Below are 20000 nucleotides of genomic sequence, written 5' to 3' on the forward strand. Positions count from 1 at the left end.
GTGTACGTGTGTGTGTGTGTGTGTGTGTGTGTGTGTGTGTGAGTATGTGTGTACGTGTGTGTGTGTGTGTGTGTGTGTGTGAGTATGTGTGTACGTGTGTGTGTGTGTGTGTGTGTATGCATGTATGTGTGTGTGTGTGTGTGTGTGTGTGTGTATGTGTATGTGTGTGTATGTGTGTGTGTGTGTGTGTGTGTGGTAAAGGCCGAGCTCGTACATCACGTGAGACGTTTATAAATATATTAATTGTGTTTGTATCGTGTTAGTGTAATTTATTGCTCTGAGAATGAAATCTCATGCGTGTGGATCAGGATTTTATTTCATGTGCTTTTTATAATTCTGCATAAACCAATGTGGCGTTTGTGTTTACCCGTAACAATTTCCATAAATTATGGGACGTTATCACTCGGACAGCTTATTAAGATAACCAACACGCCTTAGTTTTACTGAACAGCAGTTTATTTTCCTTTATTTCCTCATTCCTCCTCTCCGGAATCATCGTCTCTCCTTCCTCCTGTTTCTACTCTTTTGGGCGGCACGTTGGCTCGGTGGGTAGCACCGTCCCCTCACGGCAAGAAGGTCCTGAATTTGATTTTCAGGTGGAGCGGTCCGGGTGGTTTCTGTGTGGAGTTTTGCATGTTCTGCATGTCCTTACAATGTCGTGATTTAAGGGTGATTCAGTAATGATTCAGTGGTGATTCAGTGGTGATTCAGTAATGATTCAGTAATGATTCAGTAATGATTCAGTAATGATTCAGTGGTGATTCAGTGGTGATTCAGTGGTGATTCAGTAATGATTCAGTAATGATTCAGTAATGATTCAGTGGTGATTCAGTGGTGATTCAGTGGTGATTCAGTGATGATTCCATTATTTGCTTCTTCATCCGTGTCTAACAGTCCATTAGAAATGCCAGTAGGTGTGTTGGCTGCTCTAAATTTAGAGGTAAGTTTTTAGATTTATTGGATTTGTGGCATTGAGCAGACGCTTTTATCCAAAGCATCTTCCAGTTATCAGTGAATACATTTCAAGCAATTGAGGGTTAAGGGCCTTGCTCAGGGGCCCAACAGCAGCAACCTGACAGTGGTGGAGTTTGAACCGGCAACCTCATGATTACTAGTCCAGTACCCTAACCACTGAGATACCACAGTCCCTAAATCTTACATTTTCAGCATTGAGCAGACACTTTTATCCAAAGCAGCTTACAGTACTGTGACAGTATACAGTCTAAGCAATGAGGGTTGAGGGCCTTGCTCAAGGGCCCAACTGTGACAACCTTCTGCTTACTAGTCCAGTATGGTGCTCGCTCTCTGGTTCTTTATTCATGTTTTATAATCGATACGTTACCCAGAACAGCAGAGCAGAAACCAGAGCTGCTTAGATTCCTATAAAATAAATAAATAAATAAATAAATAAAAAGGGCGTTAAGTTTAATCCAGATTTATTTTGTACTACACGCGTCTCTGTGAGAGGAGAATCATGTTTATTGATTGTAAGAGTTGCTGCTAATAGAAAAATCTTAAGGATGTCGAGAGACCAAGAAGCTCCTCACTGCAGCCAAATCTTCACTATCAGATATAAATAATATAGAAATAATTCTTTATTTAATCTGTTCATATCATAGATAGAAAGTGTGACATTTCCCTTCTTTCTTCTTATTATTTTAATCTTTATTAAATCTGTTTCTTATTAAAAATCTGGTAGTATAACTAGTAAATAGCTAAAAAACTAAATAAATAAATTAATACATGGATAAATATGTAAATAAATAAAAAAACATAATAAATATGTAATAATTAATAATAGTAATAAATATGTAATAACAACAACAACAATAATAATAATAATAATAATAGTAATAAAATATATTTAATATTTAATAATAATACTAATAATAACACAAATAATGATAATAATAATAATTATACATATTTAATATTTAATAATAAGAATAATACTACTAATAATACTAATAATAACACAAATAATGATAATAATAATAATAATGATCTCTTTACCACAGTTATTCTGAAACCTAATTGAAAATGCTGGGCACGAGGCAGGACCCCTGAGGAGCGTGCTCATTTCTTTTAGGGCAGCACACACACGCACACACACACACACACTTTTATTAATTTACTTATGTACACCTACAGGAAATTTACAGCAGCCAACACACCTACTGCCATTTCTAGTAGACTGAAGGACCCAGAGGAGGAAGCACATAACGTTATAAATTTAGCAGGCTAGAGTTTCTCCACAAGGGGGAGTTATTGGCAATTTTTCTTATTTTGTTTTTCTTTATTTATATTTTCTTTATTTAATTTTTAATACTATTTTATTGTGTACTTTTTATTTTATTATTCTATATATTGTTTTTGGCTCTAATCTGATTTTATTTATTTATTTATTTGTTTGTTTATTTATTTTTATTAAAGTAATAATTTTTTGCAGAATTTGTGGTCTGTGGTGATTTATTGGTCGATTTATTGGACTGAAAGGTTGTGGGTTCAAGTCCCTGATGCAGTGGTAATGACTCTTAACTGCAGGAGCCTTTGGTATTGTTAAATAGGGCGAGTATGACCGCCGTGACCTTTGACCCAGACTCGTTCGGGTTATATAATGTGTAATTTGAGGCGTACGTGTGGTTTTAAACTGTAGTTTGATCGTATTTGGAGATGAAGACATAATTTCCTGAGGTCCGCGGGCTCTTCACCTCACCACTTCATCCTCTCACCGCTCGGCGTGATCATTAAAATGCATGAGGCGCGGCAGGGGGGCGGGGGGGGGGGGGGGGGTAGGGTGGGCGTTCCGCGGCAGAGCTTTATTATTCAGAATAATGCGCAGGTGCTCGTCCGCTCGAGCGCGAGCGGATCAAACCAGCCGAGTGTTTGACACGGACTGTCATACGGCAGCGCTGAACTTCAGCTGAGAGACGCTGTCGTATCCACCTCCTCACCCGAACTTCACCGCTCACTGCTGATGCGCCGGTGCCTGTTTATCCGTCTGTGGTCACTCAGGTGTGACCGATTTATACAAACTTCTCACGGTAATTCACTTCCTCCCCATTTAGTCATATCCAATTCCCGATTCACTGCTGCAGACCTCCACTCCTGACCGAGGAGGGTCGTGACTAACACACGCCCCCTCCGACACGTGTGCAGCACCGACCGACCGCTTCTTTTCACCTGCACCGGGCGGGTTCATACGGAGAGTCACGCACTGATCTCCATTATCCCCCGTCTTTGTGCAGCACCTAAATCAGCCAGCAGAGGGAGTAACTGCACTCTGGCAACCTCGGGCACAATGATACTGGCCAGGGAGAGTCGCAGACTAGCAAATGATCTCGGACACAGGCACTCTAGTGGACTCCACAAAGTCGTGGCCCCAACTCCTTTAGAATGAACGAGAGATTTAGTTGATTTAGCTGATTTGCCAGTAGGTGTGTTGGGTTCCTGCCTTGTGCTCAGTGTTTTAAAATAGGTATAGAATAACTGGAACCCTAATCAGGGTTAAAGAAATGATAAAAATTATTTAATATTTAATTCATAAAAATAGCTATTTATAATTAAAATAAGGAGATAAATTAAATAAATAAATAAAAATCTAAAATATATAATATAAATATATTATATAAAATAAATAAAATTAATATGTATATATTAACTTTGTAATTAAAGATGATTTATTTGTAAATGTATTTATTTATTTATTTATTTATTTATTTATTGATGTATTTATATAAATTAAAATTACATATTTATTACTATTATTAATTATTATGTATTTATTAGTTTATTTCATATTTTATATGTTCATTAATGTATTTATTTATTTATTTACAAATTATTGTACCATATTTTTAATTAAAAAAGCATTTAATAAAGATTTAGAATTATTACAATTAGAATTAATTTATTATTTAACCCATAAAAATAGGTATTTAAATTTAAAATAGGTAAATAAATTAATAAATAATAAAAAGCTTTATAATTAAAGACATCAATTATTTTTTACATATTTATTACAAATTTTCAAATTATTCTATCATATTGTAAATAAAAAAGGATTTAATGAAGATGTATTTAATTTATTAATTTCTTATTTAATCCATAAAACTAGGTATTTTTATTTAAAAATCAGTAAATAAATAATTAAATCAATAAATAACAACAAAAAATACAATAAAAAGCTTTGTAATTAAAGATGATTTCTTTGTAAATGCATTTATTTATTTAATTATTTATTGATGTGTTTATATTAATAAATTTTTACAAATTCATTACTATTATTCATTATTATTATATATTTATTAGCCTATTTATTAATTTACGTATTTATGTATTTTTCTTATTTACTAGTTATTCTACCAGATTTTTAATAAAGAATTTAGAATGATTAAAATTAGAATTATTATTAAAGAAGTAAGAAAGCAGGGAATGTTAACATTTCCGTCTATGATATAAACACAATAAATAAATAATTATTTTCACATTGTTTATTTGAAAGTTGAAGGTTCGGCTGCACTGAGGAGCTTCTTGGCCTTTGCTTCCAGCATGCACTTAACAGACACAAATTCCCACAGACACAGAGCAGAAGAGTGGAAACTAGCACCGGTGTACATTAGCATTAATGCTGTGACCGGGCGTGGCCACGTTGTTATTAATCTGTAGTTTAGACGTGTTATAATGGAACTGAAATGTATTTTTTGCTCGGATCATCCCGCCGCGCGTCCGTCCTCCACCGCGTCTCCGTAAATGTCAGCGCCGGCGGTATTTACAGTCGTCTGCTTAGCGCTAAAACCAATTATAATCGATCGGGCCGTGACGGGTACGTGTGAATTAAACGCGGCCGCGGCGGAACCTGGAGCGGTGGAGGCGGGCATGTCGAGGCGTGGACGGGCGCTAATGTTCCGCTGTGGTTGTGGGTTCGTTTCCTGTCATGCAGCGACAGATGCGGTGCAGAGGGACGAATGCTGTCGCCTTTTTATTAAGACACCTGCGCTGCACTCCGTCGGGCCCCCACGACGGGGCCCTCACATCTAATAAGCGCTCAGATATGCAGCAACATCGGTCTTAATATGTGAGACAGGAGGCACACCACAAGACATGATGTCACACCACGGCAACACGTGACGTCACACCACAGGACGATGTTTTCATCACGCCGCTTCATTTACTGGAATTATTATTGTAGGATCTCGAGCATTTTAAAACCTTATAGAGCAAAATAAAATAAACCAGAAGCATTTAAACACGTCCAGTTCTCACTGATTTATTTTTTATACAGCTTTATATTTTATTACCATCACACCGCAGAAGATTTTGGATGTTCACCTTACAATAAAGAAAATAAATAATAATAATAATAAAACACGTCTGAATAAATTTTAAAGTCACATCACCCCCCAGTACCCAGGCGTGATGAACGGTCCTCGGCGAGACCCGGGCGTGGTTAGTTTGATGGAGGAAGTGGAGTGGAGAGTTGGAGTAATAAATCGGGAGCTGACGCGTGACGGGAGCGTAAGAAATGAGACGGAGGAGTCGGAAACGACGGCGTTTTGAGAAAGCGGAGGAGGAAAGTGCGGCGCCTGAGAGGTGAAAGAGGGATGGCTGGCGTCCTCCTGGGCGCCGCGGCCTGCGCGTGAGGAAGATGGATGAACGGCAAACCGAAGGGAGCGGCGAACGCTGCACGGTGATGGATTGCCGCCTCCCGTCTCACCTGTTAGGTCCTCGCCCGGGGCGACACCCAGACGAGCGCGTCACGTAACGCCGGTGTTATAAAAAAGCTAATCGTGCGTGGTTACCTCCGCGGAGAGGAAAGGAGGCGCGGCGAGGGCGTACGGGAGGCTTTCACGTTATAAGCGGACGTAATTCGAGTTGACAGTGCCAGGCGTGAACACCTGAATCGATTTCTTCAGCCGCCGCTCTCGGAGGCTGGCGCTCGCACCCGAGAGCTTGTAACCTCATTTTCCTGCCACTATTGAAAGCGTCCTCAGCAAACAGACCACAAAAGAGCGTTTATTTCACCGCCGCGTCCTCCGCCGTGCGACCGCCCCCCGCGCCGGCGGCCTTCACCTTGTCACCGCGGCAGCCGGCATCCTTTTCTCTTTCCCTCCTGTATCTACTCCCCTTCTGATGAGGAGCGAGTCCCACAGGAAGCTCCCGAGAAACAAAGGAGGAAGAAGGAGCCAGGGGCCGGGAGGAACCATGGGCGGGAGGAACCAGGGGGCCGGGAGGAACCGGGGGCCGGGAGGAGCTGGAGGGCAGGAGGAACCAGGGGCTGGGAGGAACAGGGGGCCGGGAGGAGCCGGGGGGGCCAGGAGGAACTAGGGCCCGGGAGGAGCCGGGGGGCAGGAGGAAACGGGCACTGGGAAGAACCAGGGGCCGGGAGGAACCGAAGGCCGGGAGGAACAAGGGGCAGGAGGAACCGAAGGCCGGGAGGAACAAGGGGCAGGAGGAACCGGGGGCCGGGAGGAGCTGGGGGGCAGGAGGAACCAGGAGCCGGGAGAAACCGGGGGCCGGGAGGAGCTGGGGGGCAGGGGGAGCCGAGCGGGCGATCGTAATTGATTGTTAGTGTTCGTGGATGAGATTAAGATTCATAACAGGACTTCGGGGGGGGGAGGTGTTTTCTGATTGTGGTTGATGTGGGCAGCAGAGGGTCAGTGGTTCAGGTACTGGAAGGTTGCCTCTGTTCGTCCGTTCGGCTGCTTTATTAGGTGCTGGTGATGAAGCTTTACTCATACTGGGACTAAATATTTGGTACTGGAACTTAAAGTGCTGTTACTGAAGCACTGGAACTCAAACTTGGTACCTGATGGCACTGGCGACGGTGGCACCAGCACTAGATGCTTTTGTGTAGGAGATCTATACATCTTTGTGCTGGGACTGAATCATGACCATGAGCTTGTTAAAACCGTTGGCGTCTGTTTGGTGTTCCGACAGCTATTCAGTGATATTTAGAAGTGTGTCTGTGGGGATTTCCTTTTCCCATCAAGTCAGTAGAGCGTATATCAGGTCAGTAAGTGATGTTGGAGGTGAAGGCCAATCAGAGTTCTAGTTCATTCCAATGTTGTGAATTAAAGTTGAAGTTAAGGCTTTTGTGCAGGTTAGTGGAATTCCTCTGACCAACAAGTTTATAGATCTCGCTTTTGTACATTTTATTTATTTATTTATTTATTCATTTATTTTTTATTTATTTTTCATTATTTATTTATTTATGTAGATATTTTGTATGGTTGTGTGTGTGAAATATAAAATATTTATTTAATTATTTATTTGTTTTTGTAGATATTTTGTATGGTTGTGTGTGTGAAATATGAACAATTTCTTTATTTATTTATTTATTTATTTATTTATTTATTTATTTATTTATGTAGATATTTGTATGGTTGTGTGTGTGAAATATGAACAATTTATTTATTTATTTATTTATTTATTTATTTATTTATTTATTTATTTATTTATATATTTTCTAGGGTTGTGTGTGTGTGTGAAATATGAACTATTTATTTTTTTCACCCCCCTCCCATTAATTCCAGACAGGGATTTATGACCACACTCGCACCCGAAAATGATTTTGCGCCCTCCGTGGGCCGTGATGAGGAAAGTGAGGCGTCAGCAGGAACGCTCGCTCGCCCTTGTGCTGCGCTTTTGATCGGAGCAGTTTTGTGTGGATGTGAGGTCGGGACTTTTGTTAAAGAGGGTGGTGGTGGGCGAGGGAGGGCGTCGGCACTGCCGTTGGCGTGGTACCGTACAGAGATGTAGATGATGTGAAATCGTTTCTAACCTCCTCCTGCACCGCTGTTTCACACCTATAACCAAGTGGTGAATATTTTCACTGCATGTCCAACTTACAGTCAAATGTATGTGGACGCCTGGAGATTTGCTGATAAAGAACTTGATACAGTGATCTACTACTCCCAGTCCAAGCCCCCCCCCCCCCCCCCCCCCAGCCCACGAGAGTATACAGCAGTTCAGTCAGTTATAGTCAGAAAACACTGAAAATACACATGCACAAAATAATAGTGCATTAAATATTCGTGCTTATTTACTAACACGTTGTAATGTTGAAACACGTTCACAGATTCTTCTTATATAAGAAAAAGCGTCCCAACTTTTTTGGAAATATATACTGTACATACTATATAAACTATAACAACCCGCTGTATTTGCAGTGGTAGTTTAACACATTGTACTGGAAGAGTAACTGGAAAGATAGATAGATACTTTATTTATCCCGAAGGAAATTATTGAAAGTCACCGGTTCTCAGTGCACTGTTTGGCCCTTGAGCAAGGCCCTCAGCCCTCGGTTGCATTGACTGTATGGTTCACTGCTTGTACAACGTACAGCCAGATGTACGTGGACGCCTGTAGATTTGATGATACGAGAACAAAATCCATGTGCAAAATGATGCTGCATTTAATATTCATGCTTTTTTACCAACAAGGTGCAACAACGTTTTAGTTCAGGCTTTCAAAACTGCACCAAACATTCAGAATATTTAGGAAACGCTTTTATCCAGCTTTTCCTAATACTGAGGGCCTTGCCCAGGGGCCCAACAATGCAACCAGACCATGATGAAACTCAAACCTGAGACTCTTTCAGTACAGTGTGTTGTTTTACCACTGTGTAATAAAATATAGAGCTATTGGTACTGGAAGAGTCACAGGTTCGAGTCTTACCCTGGTCTCATTGCACTGTTGGGCCCTTGAGCAAGGCCCTCAGCCGTCAGTTGCATGGACTGTATTTGGTTTGTATAGATTGTATTTAGAAGCCATCGTTTCTGCCCTCAGATCCCCTTGGGGCCCAAAGCGGTGGATTTAGCCCTGAGATGTTCCTCATATGGAATTGAGGAGATGCTGAGAGGGGATTATGGGTAATCAACCATGAGATGTGGTCAGTGTTTGTTCCAGCGTAGCCTCTCATAAAGCAGCTGAAGGCTGTGAGTGCCATCCACATGTGGGCACATGGTGATAGAGGGCATTGTGGGTAATCTGGTGAGCCTGTGGGATCAGAGGACAGAGGAACAGAGGAACGACCACTTCAGTTTATCATTATCATTAGATGCTGCAGTTATGACCTCTGCTGGCTGACTGATGGTGCTGCATGACTGTCTGTGCATGATACGGATCTCCGTATGAACTTACCCGGTGCAGGTGAAAAGAAGCGGTTGTGTCAAGTGCCGTGTGTTAGTATTTGATCCAAAAATACGCAAATTCAGTGATTTAGACTATAAAAATTATTAAATGATTAGAATCAAACAGAGCAGATCAGTGGATAAACGTTAATATTATTTGATTTGATTATTATTTACCGTCTCTGGTTACAGCTCAGCTGAGATGCAGGAGGTCCTGACAGTCTCGTACACTTCAGTTTTACAGTTTTACAGTTTTGTGGTTGTATTTTCTCGTTCTCTTGTAAGAAAGCATGAAAATCAGCCGTACCGAGGCTGGAACGCTCTGTGTTTAGCTCCGGGTTTATAAAACGACCTGGTTTATAAGCGTAGAACGTATCTGAGGAGCGTGAGCGTGTGTACGCCGGATTTCTGGTGCAGGGCAGAAGAAAAGGTTCTGACATTATCTTTAGATTAGACGTGGGACCGATGTGCTCTTCTCTCCCGTCAAGGTGAATAAACGTCCGCAGGTTTTGTTTTACTGAGTAAAACTTCTTCTGAAATGGAGCGGAGGGTAGACGGAGGGTAGACGGAGGGTAGACGGAGGGTAGACGGAGGGGTCGTCCTAACGTTCGACTAGTGTAGGAAAAGTTCTTCCACAAACCCAGTCAAACAAAATATCATTTAATTAACTCTGAGTTTGGGGCGGCACGGTGGCTCGGTGGGTAGCACTGTCGCATCACAGCAAGAAGATCCTGGGTTCGATCCCCAGGCGGGGCGTTCCGGGTCCTTTCTGTGTGGGTCTGTGTGGGTTTCCTCCGGGAGCTCCGGTTTCCTCCCACAGTCCAAAAACATGCAGTCAGGTTAATTGGAGACACTGAATTGCTCTATAGGTGAATGTGTGTGTGTGTGTGTGTGTGTGTGCCCAGGGTGTTGCTGTGTGCCTTGCGCCCATTGAAAAGCTGAGATAGGCTCCAGCACCCCCCGTGACCCTGATTGGATAAGCGGATAAAAAAGTGAGTGAGTAGTTCTGAGCTCGAATCTCAGCTCTGCTACCGGTCGTCTGGACACCTCCTAGTGGGCACAATTGGCCACTAGTCTGCTGTGTGGGAAAAGACGGGACTAAAAAGTGGGCGGGGTCTTGGACGCTGTGTAAGGACCCTGGTTAGTAGCCCGAGGCGCCTGTACAGAAGTGGAGGAACGTGGAGATTCGCGTGACTCTCCCTGAGCGAGACCGACCTCACGCACCGATCCACCGAAGTACGGGGGGATAAGAAGCGGTTGGTGGAGCGCTCACTCGTCGGAGGGAGGGCGTGTCAGGAGAATATATCCTCCATCGAGGTCTCCAGCAGAGGAAGAGGAACTGGCTACGACTAAACTGGGAGAAAAAGGGAGAACATGTTGTGTCAGCATTTAGCAGACACTTTAATCCAATGTGACTTACAGTACAGTGACAGTACACAGTCTGAGCAATTGAGGGTTAAGGGCCTTGCTCAGGGGCCCAACAGCAGGAACCTGGCAGTGATAGGGCTTGAACCAGCGACCTTCTGATTACTAGTCCAGCACCTTAACCTCTATTTATTCGTTCGATTATATTTGACGATAATTAAGTATCTGGGTCCATAAAAAACTAACACGAACGGTTCCACCCTGAATCAGAAGCTGCTGGAACCCACGTGACACTGTCCACAGTCAAGCGAGCTTGATGTCGCCCCAGGCTCAGAAGCTTGTAGGTGGAAACAAGATGCTTTTTCTACTAAATGTCTACTACATCAGCATAACCCAGACTTCAGAGTATTTTGGAGAAGCTTTTTCTTTGCACGGCAGCTTGTGAACTCTTGACAGTGTAAAGCTGGCTCGACTGTGGACAGACACACCCTGCTTCATCAGGTTCTAATTAATAGCGAAGTGGATTTTTGGTGATCTCTGTTTTGGGTGTTTTTGGGAGTAAAATCTGACATTTAGACGATTCTGACTATTGCGGTTAAGGTGCTGGACTAGTAATCGAAAGGTCGCTGGTTCAAGCCCCACCACTGCCAGGTTGCCACTGTTGGGCCCCTGAGGAAGGCCCTTAACTCTCAATTGCTTAGATTGTATACTGTCACAGTTTTGTAATCATCAATGTTTTCCTTTTACTAACGAGGAATTAATAACATCACATCACAGCAAGAAGGTCATGGGTTCGATTCCCAGCTGAGTGGTGCAGATCCTTTCTGTGTGTAGTTTGCATGTTCTCTCCCTGTCACATGCAGTCGTGTGTGTGTGTGTGTGTGGTCTGTGATGAACTGGCAACCTGTCCGGGGTGTTTCCTGCCTTTTGTCTAATGAATCAGCCCCACTGTGACCCTGACCAGGATGAGACAGTGGTAAAACAGGTATAAACAGGTACGATGAATAATGGCAGGAATGATTCGATGCTAGCCGGGTGCACGGGTCAACCCCGCCGAGCGCGTGCCAGAGTAACGACCCTGATGATGCGCCGATGCTTACCCACTCGGTTTGTTTGCATGAAGGAGCGGCGGAGGTGAGCAGAGAGATTGCCGGGAGCGATTTCCTTGATTAAAGCGGCACAGCTGACGGCGGAATCGAATCAGCGGCTTTTTTTCCCCGCCGCGTGCCACTCCGGGCGTTCCTCCTCGTCTGGAACCCGAAAGAAAAATGATCCTCTTCACCAGACTGAAATCCCGTCATAATTCACACGCGCCGGCGTATATTTTAAATCACATTAGGCTTTAAGTACTACTCCAGTTTGTGGAAGTCTGGAGTGATGAAGATCCGGTGCATCGTGACGCCCTCGCGTCCCCGGAGGAGAGACGAGACGTCCTGGATTATTCTGCTTTATTATTATTCTCCACGTGAGCAAAAGTATCTGGACACCAGACGATCACGGTTCAGCGTGCGTGTTACAAATCATATTCGTTTATGGCAGTGGTGGGGCTTGAACCAGCGACCTTTCGATTACTAGTCTAGTACCTTAACCACTAAGCTACAACTGCCCTATTCCCGTTACCAAGAGTACAGAATCCATACGGGGATTCACTCCCATTTATCCACATGAGAATTGGGTTCTGATGTTGGCGATAAGTCTGGACGATGACCCAGTCCCAGCCCGGTCAGTGTTCCAGTTCATCCTGAATGGCAAATGAGTCTTCAAAATGGAACTTTACTTCATGAGGAAGGAACGAGCTTTAGCCCTGGACCTGGACTGGACTTTACGTTGCCACTATTCATTCCAGATGTCCAGGCGTCTGTCTGGGGTTTAGGTTTGGTCATCAAGCTGTCAGATGATCAAGCCTGATGGAACAGTGGTAGCCTAGTGTGATCAAAAGGTTGTGAGTTTGAATCCTGAACATCTATTCATGGTGCCGTCGGTAAAATCTGGTCTAGGGCTTGCAGGGCCTGTGGTTGGGCCCTTAAGCAAGGCCCCTAACCCTCTTGGCCCAAGGGCTGCTGTACAATGTCTGACCTTCACTCTTGACCCCTAATTTCCATTATATGCTTCCACTGATCCAGTTTCACTCTTGCCAAGACCTTTGAATTTCTATTAGCTTTAAGTAAACTGACTGAATGTTTTTGGACTGTGTGAGGAAACCGGAGCATCCAGATGAAACCCAGACAGGGAGAACATGCAAACTCCACACATAAAAGGACCAGGAATCGAACCCAGACCCTTCTTGCTCAAATACAGTAAAAGCTGAATAGAACTCACGGTTAGGTACAGAATGTTTAGTTTGATTTAATCCGGACTCTCGTGTCATTGGTGACCCCTGGTGGCACGATCGTCCAAGCGCTTCCTCTTTTCCACCAACACAGTTCTGGTGCTGCTACCGGATCTCGTCTCACCGGTTTGAGAGCGACGGTTCCGTATGTGGGTGTGGTCACTCTAGTAACTGGTGTCAGAAGTGAGACGACACAAAATAAACGGCATGATGGAAGGTGCTCAGTTCTTCTGTCTTTGAGGCTCAGCAGGAACTAAGACCGTCTCTTAAGGTCGGACATGCCGAAAACCTCAAGGGCGTATTTAATCAGAGCGTGTTGTACGAATAAAGCTGCACTATCTGGTGTAAAGCATGTGAACCCCTGAGCTAGTTGTCCATCCCAGTCCAAAACCGCCGTCTGTAATGTTTAATGGTGCCGATTACCTGGTTGTGTTTCTTCACTACTTTTATGGACCCTGATCTGGGCCGAGGAGGGTCGTAACTAACACACTCTGACATGTGTGCAATGATGACCACTTCTTTTCACCCGCACTAGACGGGTCCATAGGGTGGGTGTGACCGTCCAGAATTTACTTTTCTGGTGTCTGTGCAGCGTAGAGAAGGATTCGGTGCAGGACGGACGGCGAACGTTCCGTTTGTTTTATCTGTTTTATCACTCCGACATCCGTGAGCATCCGATCATGTGACTTCAGCGCTGCTTTTTTGTGATTTGTGTTCACCTGTTTACGATTTGTGCCATAATTAATGCGTTTGATGATTCGTCAGTGCAGGAACCTGAACACGACTGTTTACGTTCAGTTTCTTTATTTAATTCAGACTCGCCTCATTGGTGACCCCTGGTGGCACAACCCAACCATCCAAGCGTTTCCTCTTTTCCACCAACACAGTTCTGGTGCTGGTACAGGATCTCGTCTCACCGGTTTGAGAGCGACGATTCCGCATGTGGGTGTGGTCTTTGAGGCTCAGCCGAAAACCTCAAGGGCGTATTTAATCAGAGCGTGTTGTACGAATAAAGCTGCACTATTTGATGTAAAGCATGTGGACACCTGAGCTGGTTGTCCATGCCAGTCCAAAACCGCCGTCTTTAATACGGTGCCGATTACCTGGTTGTGTTTCCTAACTACTGCTCCCGACCCTGATCCAGACCGAGGAGGGTCGTACACACCCTCTGACACGTGTGCAATAATAGACGGGTCCATATCGACTTTTTTGGTGTCTGTGCAGCACACCGACGGTCGTAGACGAGGATTCGGTGCAGGACTTTGTGCCGTAATTATTACGTTTGATTCTTCCGCCGACCGCTGATGATTCATCAGTGCGGCGACCTGAACACGTTTACGTTCAGTTTCTTTATTTAATCCGGACTCCAAAACTCCGAATCCTGTGAGGATTTCTGCCGAGAAGATCTCTCACCGGTTAATGAGGTGATTAATGTCTCCACCACCTGCCGAGTATCAGAATCTCTTCTCCGTCTCTGAAGCACGTGCTGGCATCACTTCCTCTCTCATCTCATAACCCCGGGCGTCTAATCCTCTCATTAATTAAATGGAATAAAGATTCAGATCTGTGAATCACCGCCGCGATCCGTCGTGTCTGAAACCAGAACCTTAAAAAGAAAGAAAGAAAATCGGCCTCAGACTCGAGCTGGAGAATAAAGAGCTGGAAATAAAGCCGTCGGTGCCACTTTGACATCCCCGAGTGGTGCCCGCTGCCGGCGCGCTGGACTGAGATCGGACGACGGGGCGTCGCTTTTATCCCGTTTCCTCTGAAATCCGATCGAGCGTCGGCTCTCACGGGTGGTCATGGATTGGAATAGCTGCTTCTTATAGCGTTTGAGTCGGGCGAGTGTTTACTTTGTGAGGTTTAGTGGTGGTTTTAGCTTCTGTATCCTTTTTTTACCTGGCGGAGGATATGGTAGAATTCCAGCGTGGCTCAGCAGAACTCAGAACTGAGAGAAACTTCCATTCTCTGTAAGGCCGGACGTGCCAAAAACCCTAGCGTGTGTTGTACGAATAAAGCTGTTTGGTCTAAAGCTTGTGGACCCCTGAGCTTGTTGTCCATCCCAGTACAAAACCCTAATCATTAATACGGTGCTGATTACCTGATCATATTCCCTTCGAACCCTGATCCTGATCGAGGAGGGTCGTAACTAACACACGCCCCATTCCACTTGTGACCGCTTCTTTTCACCTGCACCAAGCAAGTTCATGTGGAGATCCGTATCACGCACAGAGTCTCCTGATCTCCTAACTGAACGTTTTTTTTTTAACAGTTCTGCACATTTTCCGAACCGTGAACATTCCCAGGTGGAACCAAAGAACAGCCGGTTCTTCAGTAGGAACCGTGAGAACATCCGTGGGCGTGTCAGGCTGTAGAGGAAAGAAAACGTCTTCTAATCAGCAGTAGTTGATCTGATGGGTCTGCTAGCTTGTGTCTAGTACACTCATTAAGCCAAGGATATCATTGGTGATCCCTGGTGGCACAACCGTCCAAGGGTTTCCTCAATGTGACGTCTTTTCCACCAATGAAGTTCTGGTACCAGAGCTGCTCCAGATTTCTGAGAACTAGTGAACCTTGGTGAGGCTTGAACCGGCAACCTTATGATAACTAGTCTAGTATTTTAATCGCTGAACCTCTAAACCCCTACAAAACATCAGCCGTTTGCATCACAGGTTTGTTGGTTCCAGACCAGTAAGATTATGGAATCAGAATGGCTCCAGTTTTTCTGGCCCAGAACCTCCGACTGTGTGGTGGAAAAGGACCAAAGTTTTCTGGGTTTTGGCACCAGCAGCATTAATTGGAATCCTGGTCTGATTGTGTCTAAATAAGCAAAAACAAATAAATGAATGAATGAATGAATAAATAAAATAAAAATATAAATGAATAAATAAATATAAATAAATAAAAAAATATAAAAAAAATGAATACAAACAAATAAATAAATAAAACAAATAAATAAAAATAAATAAATAAATAAATAAAAATAAATAAATATAAACAAAAAATATAAATAAATAAATATAAATGAATAAATAAACAACATAAATAACTAAAAGTGCTTTTTTTTATTTTTTATTTTAGGCTCTGATTATGCAAATCTTCCTGAACCAGAACCTGATTGAACTTCCAGTCGTGGTGTCGGCGGCTCTTATATCCGGCGCTCCTGCGTGTCTCTGTATGTTTTTCTTTCACGTCTGTTTTACTGTGATCGGTGGCCTTTACCGGAGTGTTTAAATTGTTGCCCGTGTCTAATATTAGACCCCCCTCGCCGCCCCCCTTGCCGCCCCCGTTCCTTCCCCGTGAGCCTGGATCCCGTCGGTTGCTCTGCAATATTAGCGCGGAAGCCTCGAGGGTGCAATAACTGTTTATTACCAGTAAGCGAGCTCTACGATACCTCCCGCGCGCTAATGCATGCTAACGCTTATTGAAAACTGGGAGGCCGAACACCTGACCGCCGCCGCCGCTGTTGCATTAGCATTCGCTCCTCGGTCCTGTAGAGAAACGGCCGGTCTTTATTCTCATGTTCTAATTTAATAAGGGGTCGAGGTGCAGCGTTTTAACAAGGTCGTTTGTTTTCACACGGCTGCTGCCTTCAAGATAAGCTTCTTCTTATTATTGTTCTATTTTCTGTTATGATTTTAATAAAGGGAAGAAAAACAGGAGACTTAAGAGCAGCACCAGACACGGTGAGGGGTGTGATGAGTTTATCGTCTTCATGAAGGTTGAGAGAGAACAGAGACTCTTACTCTGATCAGCTTTATTTCTTCTTTCTGTTCTTGTTACGACACCAAATTAATAATAATATTATTTTAAGATAATAAATCAGAGGACGCTTGAAAGAGAACGCTCTGAATTATTCAGACTGGATGAGACTTATTACAGCGGTACCTTGTAACTGGACGTCAGTCAGTTCTGGGAGTTTTAAAGACGTTGAGTTTCGAGGTATTTTTCCCCATAAGGATGTTTGGAGAACCTGTTAATGCGTCCATGGTCCCGTGGAGCTGCAGATATTTTAGTCTCATGTAAAATAATGAGGTTGTTTTTGACACTTAAACACTGAAAATAACACAAATATAATATAAACACACTGAAATACAATTACTAACAGTTACACATCAATAAAAATTAGGGCTGTCGAAGTTAACGCAAAAAAAAATAGTGCCGTTAACTCAAATTCTATTTGGCCCTGCGAGTCATCCGTAGTTCATGTTGAGACTTGACCGTGCACTAACGTTTTAACGTCGGACTTGCCACCGTTTGGTTCATTTGCGGTTTGTTAACATAATGTAACCGAGCGTGGTAGTGATGCACTCGCTTAATAAAGAAATAAATACACGCTATATTCACAAGTTGTCGGGAGCAAAACACTTTATTACTTTATCTGTTACGGTACCGAATAGCAAACAGCTAGAGTCATACCGTTAGCCAAGCATGCTATTCCATGCACTATGGAAGCCCCAAAGGGTCAAAACACACTCACAATGTTTGCTGATGGAGAAATTTTAACCTACAATCTGACATTTATACGAAGTCGAGGGTCTCTGCTGGATAGTATTACTGCCTAGTATGTGAGTGAATAAAACTCCCTTACAGTTTTCTCTTGTCCCAGCAGTTTTTAACATCAGTACATTTAGCATAAAATGTGTTCACCATTTTAATTGTAACATTTCACTTAAAAATCCTTGTTTTCTATAACATTTACACAGATTTTTTTTAAATGCGATTAATCGCGATTAACTATATGAAATTCTGAGATTAATCGCGATTAAAAATTTTAATCGTTTGACAGCCCTAATAAAAATACAATAAAAGCTGCACTTTAGTTTTACTTCTTTATTGTTTCCTGACGCTTCTTAATGGTGGAGATGCTCGATGTTGGAATACCGTATTCCCTTCAGCACCGGCGCATTCACACGAGAAGTGACAAAACCTCTTCTGCGCAAAGCTTAGCGTGACTTACTGTAGTAAAACAGTGAGTGAGGAATGTGATTAGTGGAGGAACTTATGAGCAGTAATAATGAAGAGAAGTTTAGTGCTCCTGTCTCCTTCTTTTACTACATTAAACCACGTTAAGCTTTATTCTCAACCAGAAGCGTTTTAGACTCTGGGAGAAGCTGATTCTGATTCTCACCATTTCTCAGAAGCTGGAGCTGTAACACAAGTTTAAAAGTGAAACATGGAGGAGAATCCAGATAAACACAGATACATGTGGAGCTGTAACCCTGGATCTGACGCTTATTCCACACTGATGCAGATTCAGATCAGATTCAGAGATGTTGAGTTACAAGGTACCGCTGTACTTCAAAGTCTGGCCACCAGAGGGCACCATCCTGCACCCTATAAAGGACATGTCGTGCCAGATAAACCAAATCTTGAGTACGTTGAGTTTACAGAACTGCTGACCAGGTCTGGTTCAGACGTTGTGGTTTGGATTTGCGGTCCGAAATCTGAAAGCTGCAGCGATATTGTTAGCATAGACTGATTCTCACGTTGTAAACACACAAAGGAAGCGTCGGGTTTCGCTGTGCTAAATAGCTTTTTAATTTAGCTTTATCGATACCCGAGACCGGGTGACGGAAGTCCTCTGTGGAGCAGTTGTTTATTTAGCTTTGACCTAGCATTTTAGCATTTTAGCTAATTGGTAGCGTACGTTTAATAATGTGCTAAGCTTTGAGATTAAATTGTCTTATTATATTATGATTTGCTTTGGGATGCTCGGTTGGCACAGCGGTAAAAGTACGCCCACTACAGCTGAGATCTGGGGATCCAGGGTTCGAATCTCAGCGGTGCTATCGGCCAGTCGGGCGTCTGCACAGACGTTAGTGCTTAATGTCCTAGCCATTGTAAGGTGCACTTGTCAGTGCGCTCACTCTCAGTGCAGGTCCCAAGCCCGGATAGAAATAGGAGGCTCGTGTCAGGACGGGCATCCGGGACGCCTAAATATGGACAGCTGATGCCAGGCTTGGATCTGGCAGTGGTGATGCCGTACCGGCTGCCACATTAAGTGTGGTTCTAATCTCCTCACAGACTCAGCCGGGTGGTGCCCGCTCCTTCACCCGGGACCTTTTATTACAGAGAATTTGTGCCAGGGCAGTCATGAGCCCACCTCACTTATTTACAGCGACGTGTTGTACTTCTATAATCCTGAAAACAACAGAGAGCGTGGCACTGGTTGCCAGTCTGAGCGCTGGCTGGCGTTGTCTGATTTACGGCGAGCCTGTCGTCGGTTCGTTCCCGTCTCTCTCTCTCGAACGCCGCAGGCTGTTTTGACAGCAGTGCGGCGGAGCGTAAGAGTGCTGGGTTTATTCTCCTGCGCTGGCAGAGCCTGCCAGGCAGCGCCAGCTGATGCTGCAGATGGCACACGTCTACGAATGCTCAAAACGGCATGATGGGTGGAAGTGGCTGTGTTTAATTACTTGTCAGGTTTGCTTTGTGGGTGAGGGCCTGCAGGATGAACTCGACGTTTGAAAGGGGGAGTGCGGGAACTGGCAACCCTCGTTACGATTACAGCCGTTTATCCGCATTTCTGTTGATTGGTTTGGTTTGGTTGGCATGACTTTCTAAAAGAGGGTATGTAATGGGTATATAGAATATACCAATGAGCCAGAACATACGCTCTGGTAACAGCACTGACCCATCAGGACGGGTTTTGTAAGAACAGTTGACCTTTTGTCGCTCTGAGATCCGGTTTTGATGCCCGTGTGCCCATTAGAATTGGCATTTATCCCTCCCGTCATTGGTGCCACCCTCACCCCCGATCGAGGAAGGCTGATGCGGTCACATCTACCAGATTGGCACTATTGGGATCTGAGATTGGAACTCTGGGATTGGAACTCAGCACCTGTGTTCTTCTTACCAGTGCGCCACCCAAGCGCCCCTATGTGGGTGGTATTGATGGAGGACAGGAGTGGCACAGGCTCTGTTACTGCAGCCTCGCACACATGGGTTCGATTTACTGAGTTGTGTCACGTTTACCAGAATTAAATTGATTTATTAAGTCTGATAACTCAGACTGTATACTCTCACAGTACTGTAAGTCACTTTGGATAACAGCGTCCGCTAAATGCTGAAAATGTAAATATATCTCAGTGGTTAAGGTGCTGGACTAGTAATCAGAAGGTTGCCAGTTCAAGCCCCACCACCACCAAGCAGATCTGAGACTCACTGTTGGG

General features: G+C 43.8%; 1 protein-coding gene across 2 annotated transcripts in view; it reads left to right on the plus strand.

Moving 5' to 3' along the window:
• LOC134324568 (receptor tyrosine-protein kinase erbB-4-like) overlaps positions 1–20000 on the plus strand; it is a 278349-nt gene that overhangs the window by 129008 nt on the left and 129341 nt on the right. Inside the window, exons 1-2 of one of the 2 annotated variants that reach the window (XM_063006453.1) lie at positions 15291–15405; positions 15910–16003. The exons of the other annotated variant lie outside the window; for it this stretch is intronic. Coding sequence (XP_062862523.1) covers positions 15919–16003 — 85 coding nt within the window. The 5' untranslated portion in view covers positions 15291–15405; positions 15910–15918. Of the gene's footprint in view, positions 1–15290; positions 15406–15909; positions 16004–20000 lie in introns of those variants that run through there. 2 annotated transcript variants of the gene reach the window in all.

The sequence above is a fragment of the Trichomycterus rosablanca genome, chromosome 12 (genome assembly GCF_030014385.1).
Source record: "Trichomycterus rosablanca isolate fTriRos1 chromosome 12, fTriRos1.hap1, whole genome shotgun sequence".
NCBI lineage: Eukaryota > Metazoa > Chordata > Actinopteri > Siluriformes > Trichomycteridae > Trichomycterus > Trichomycterus rosablanca.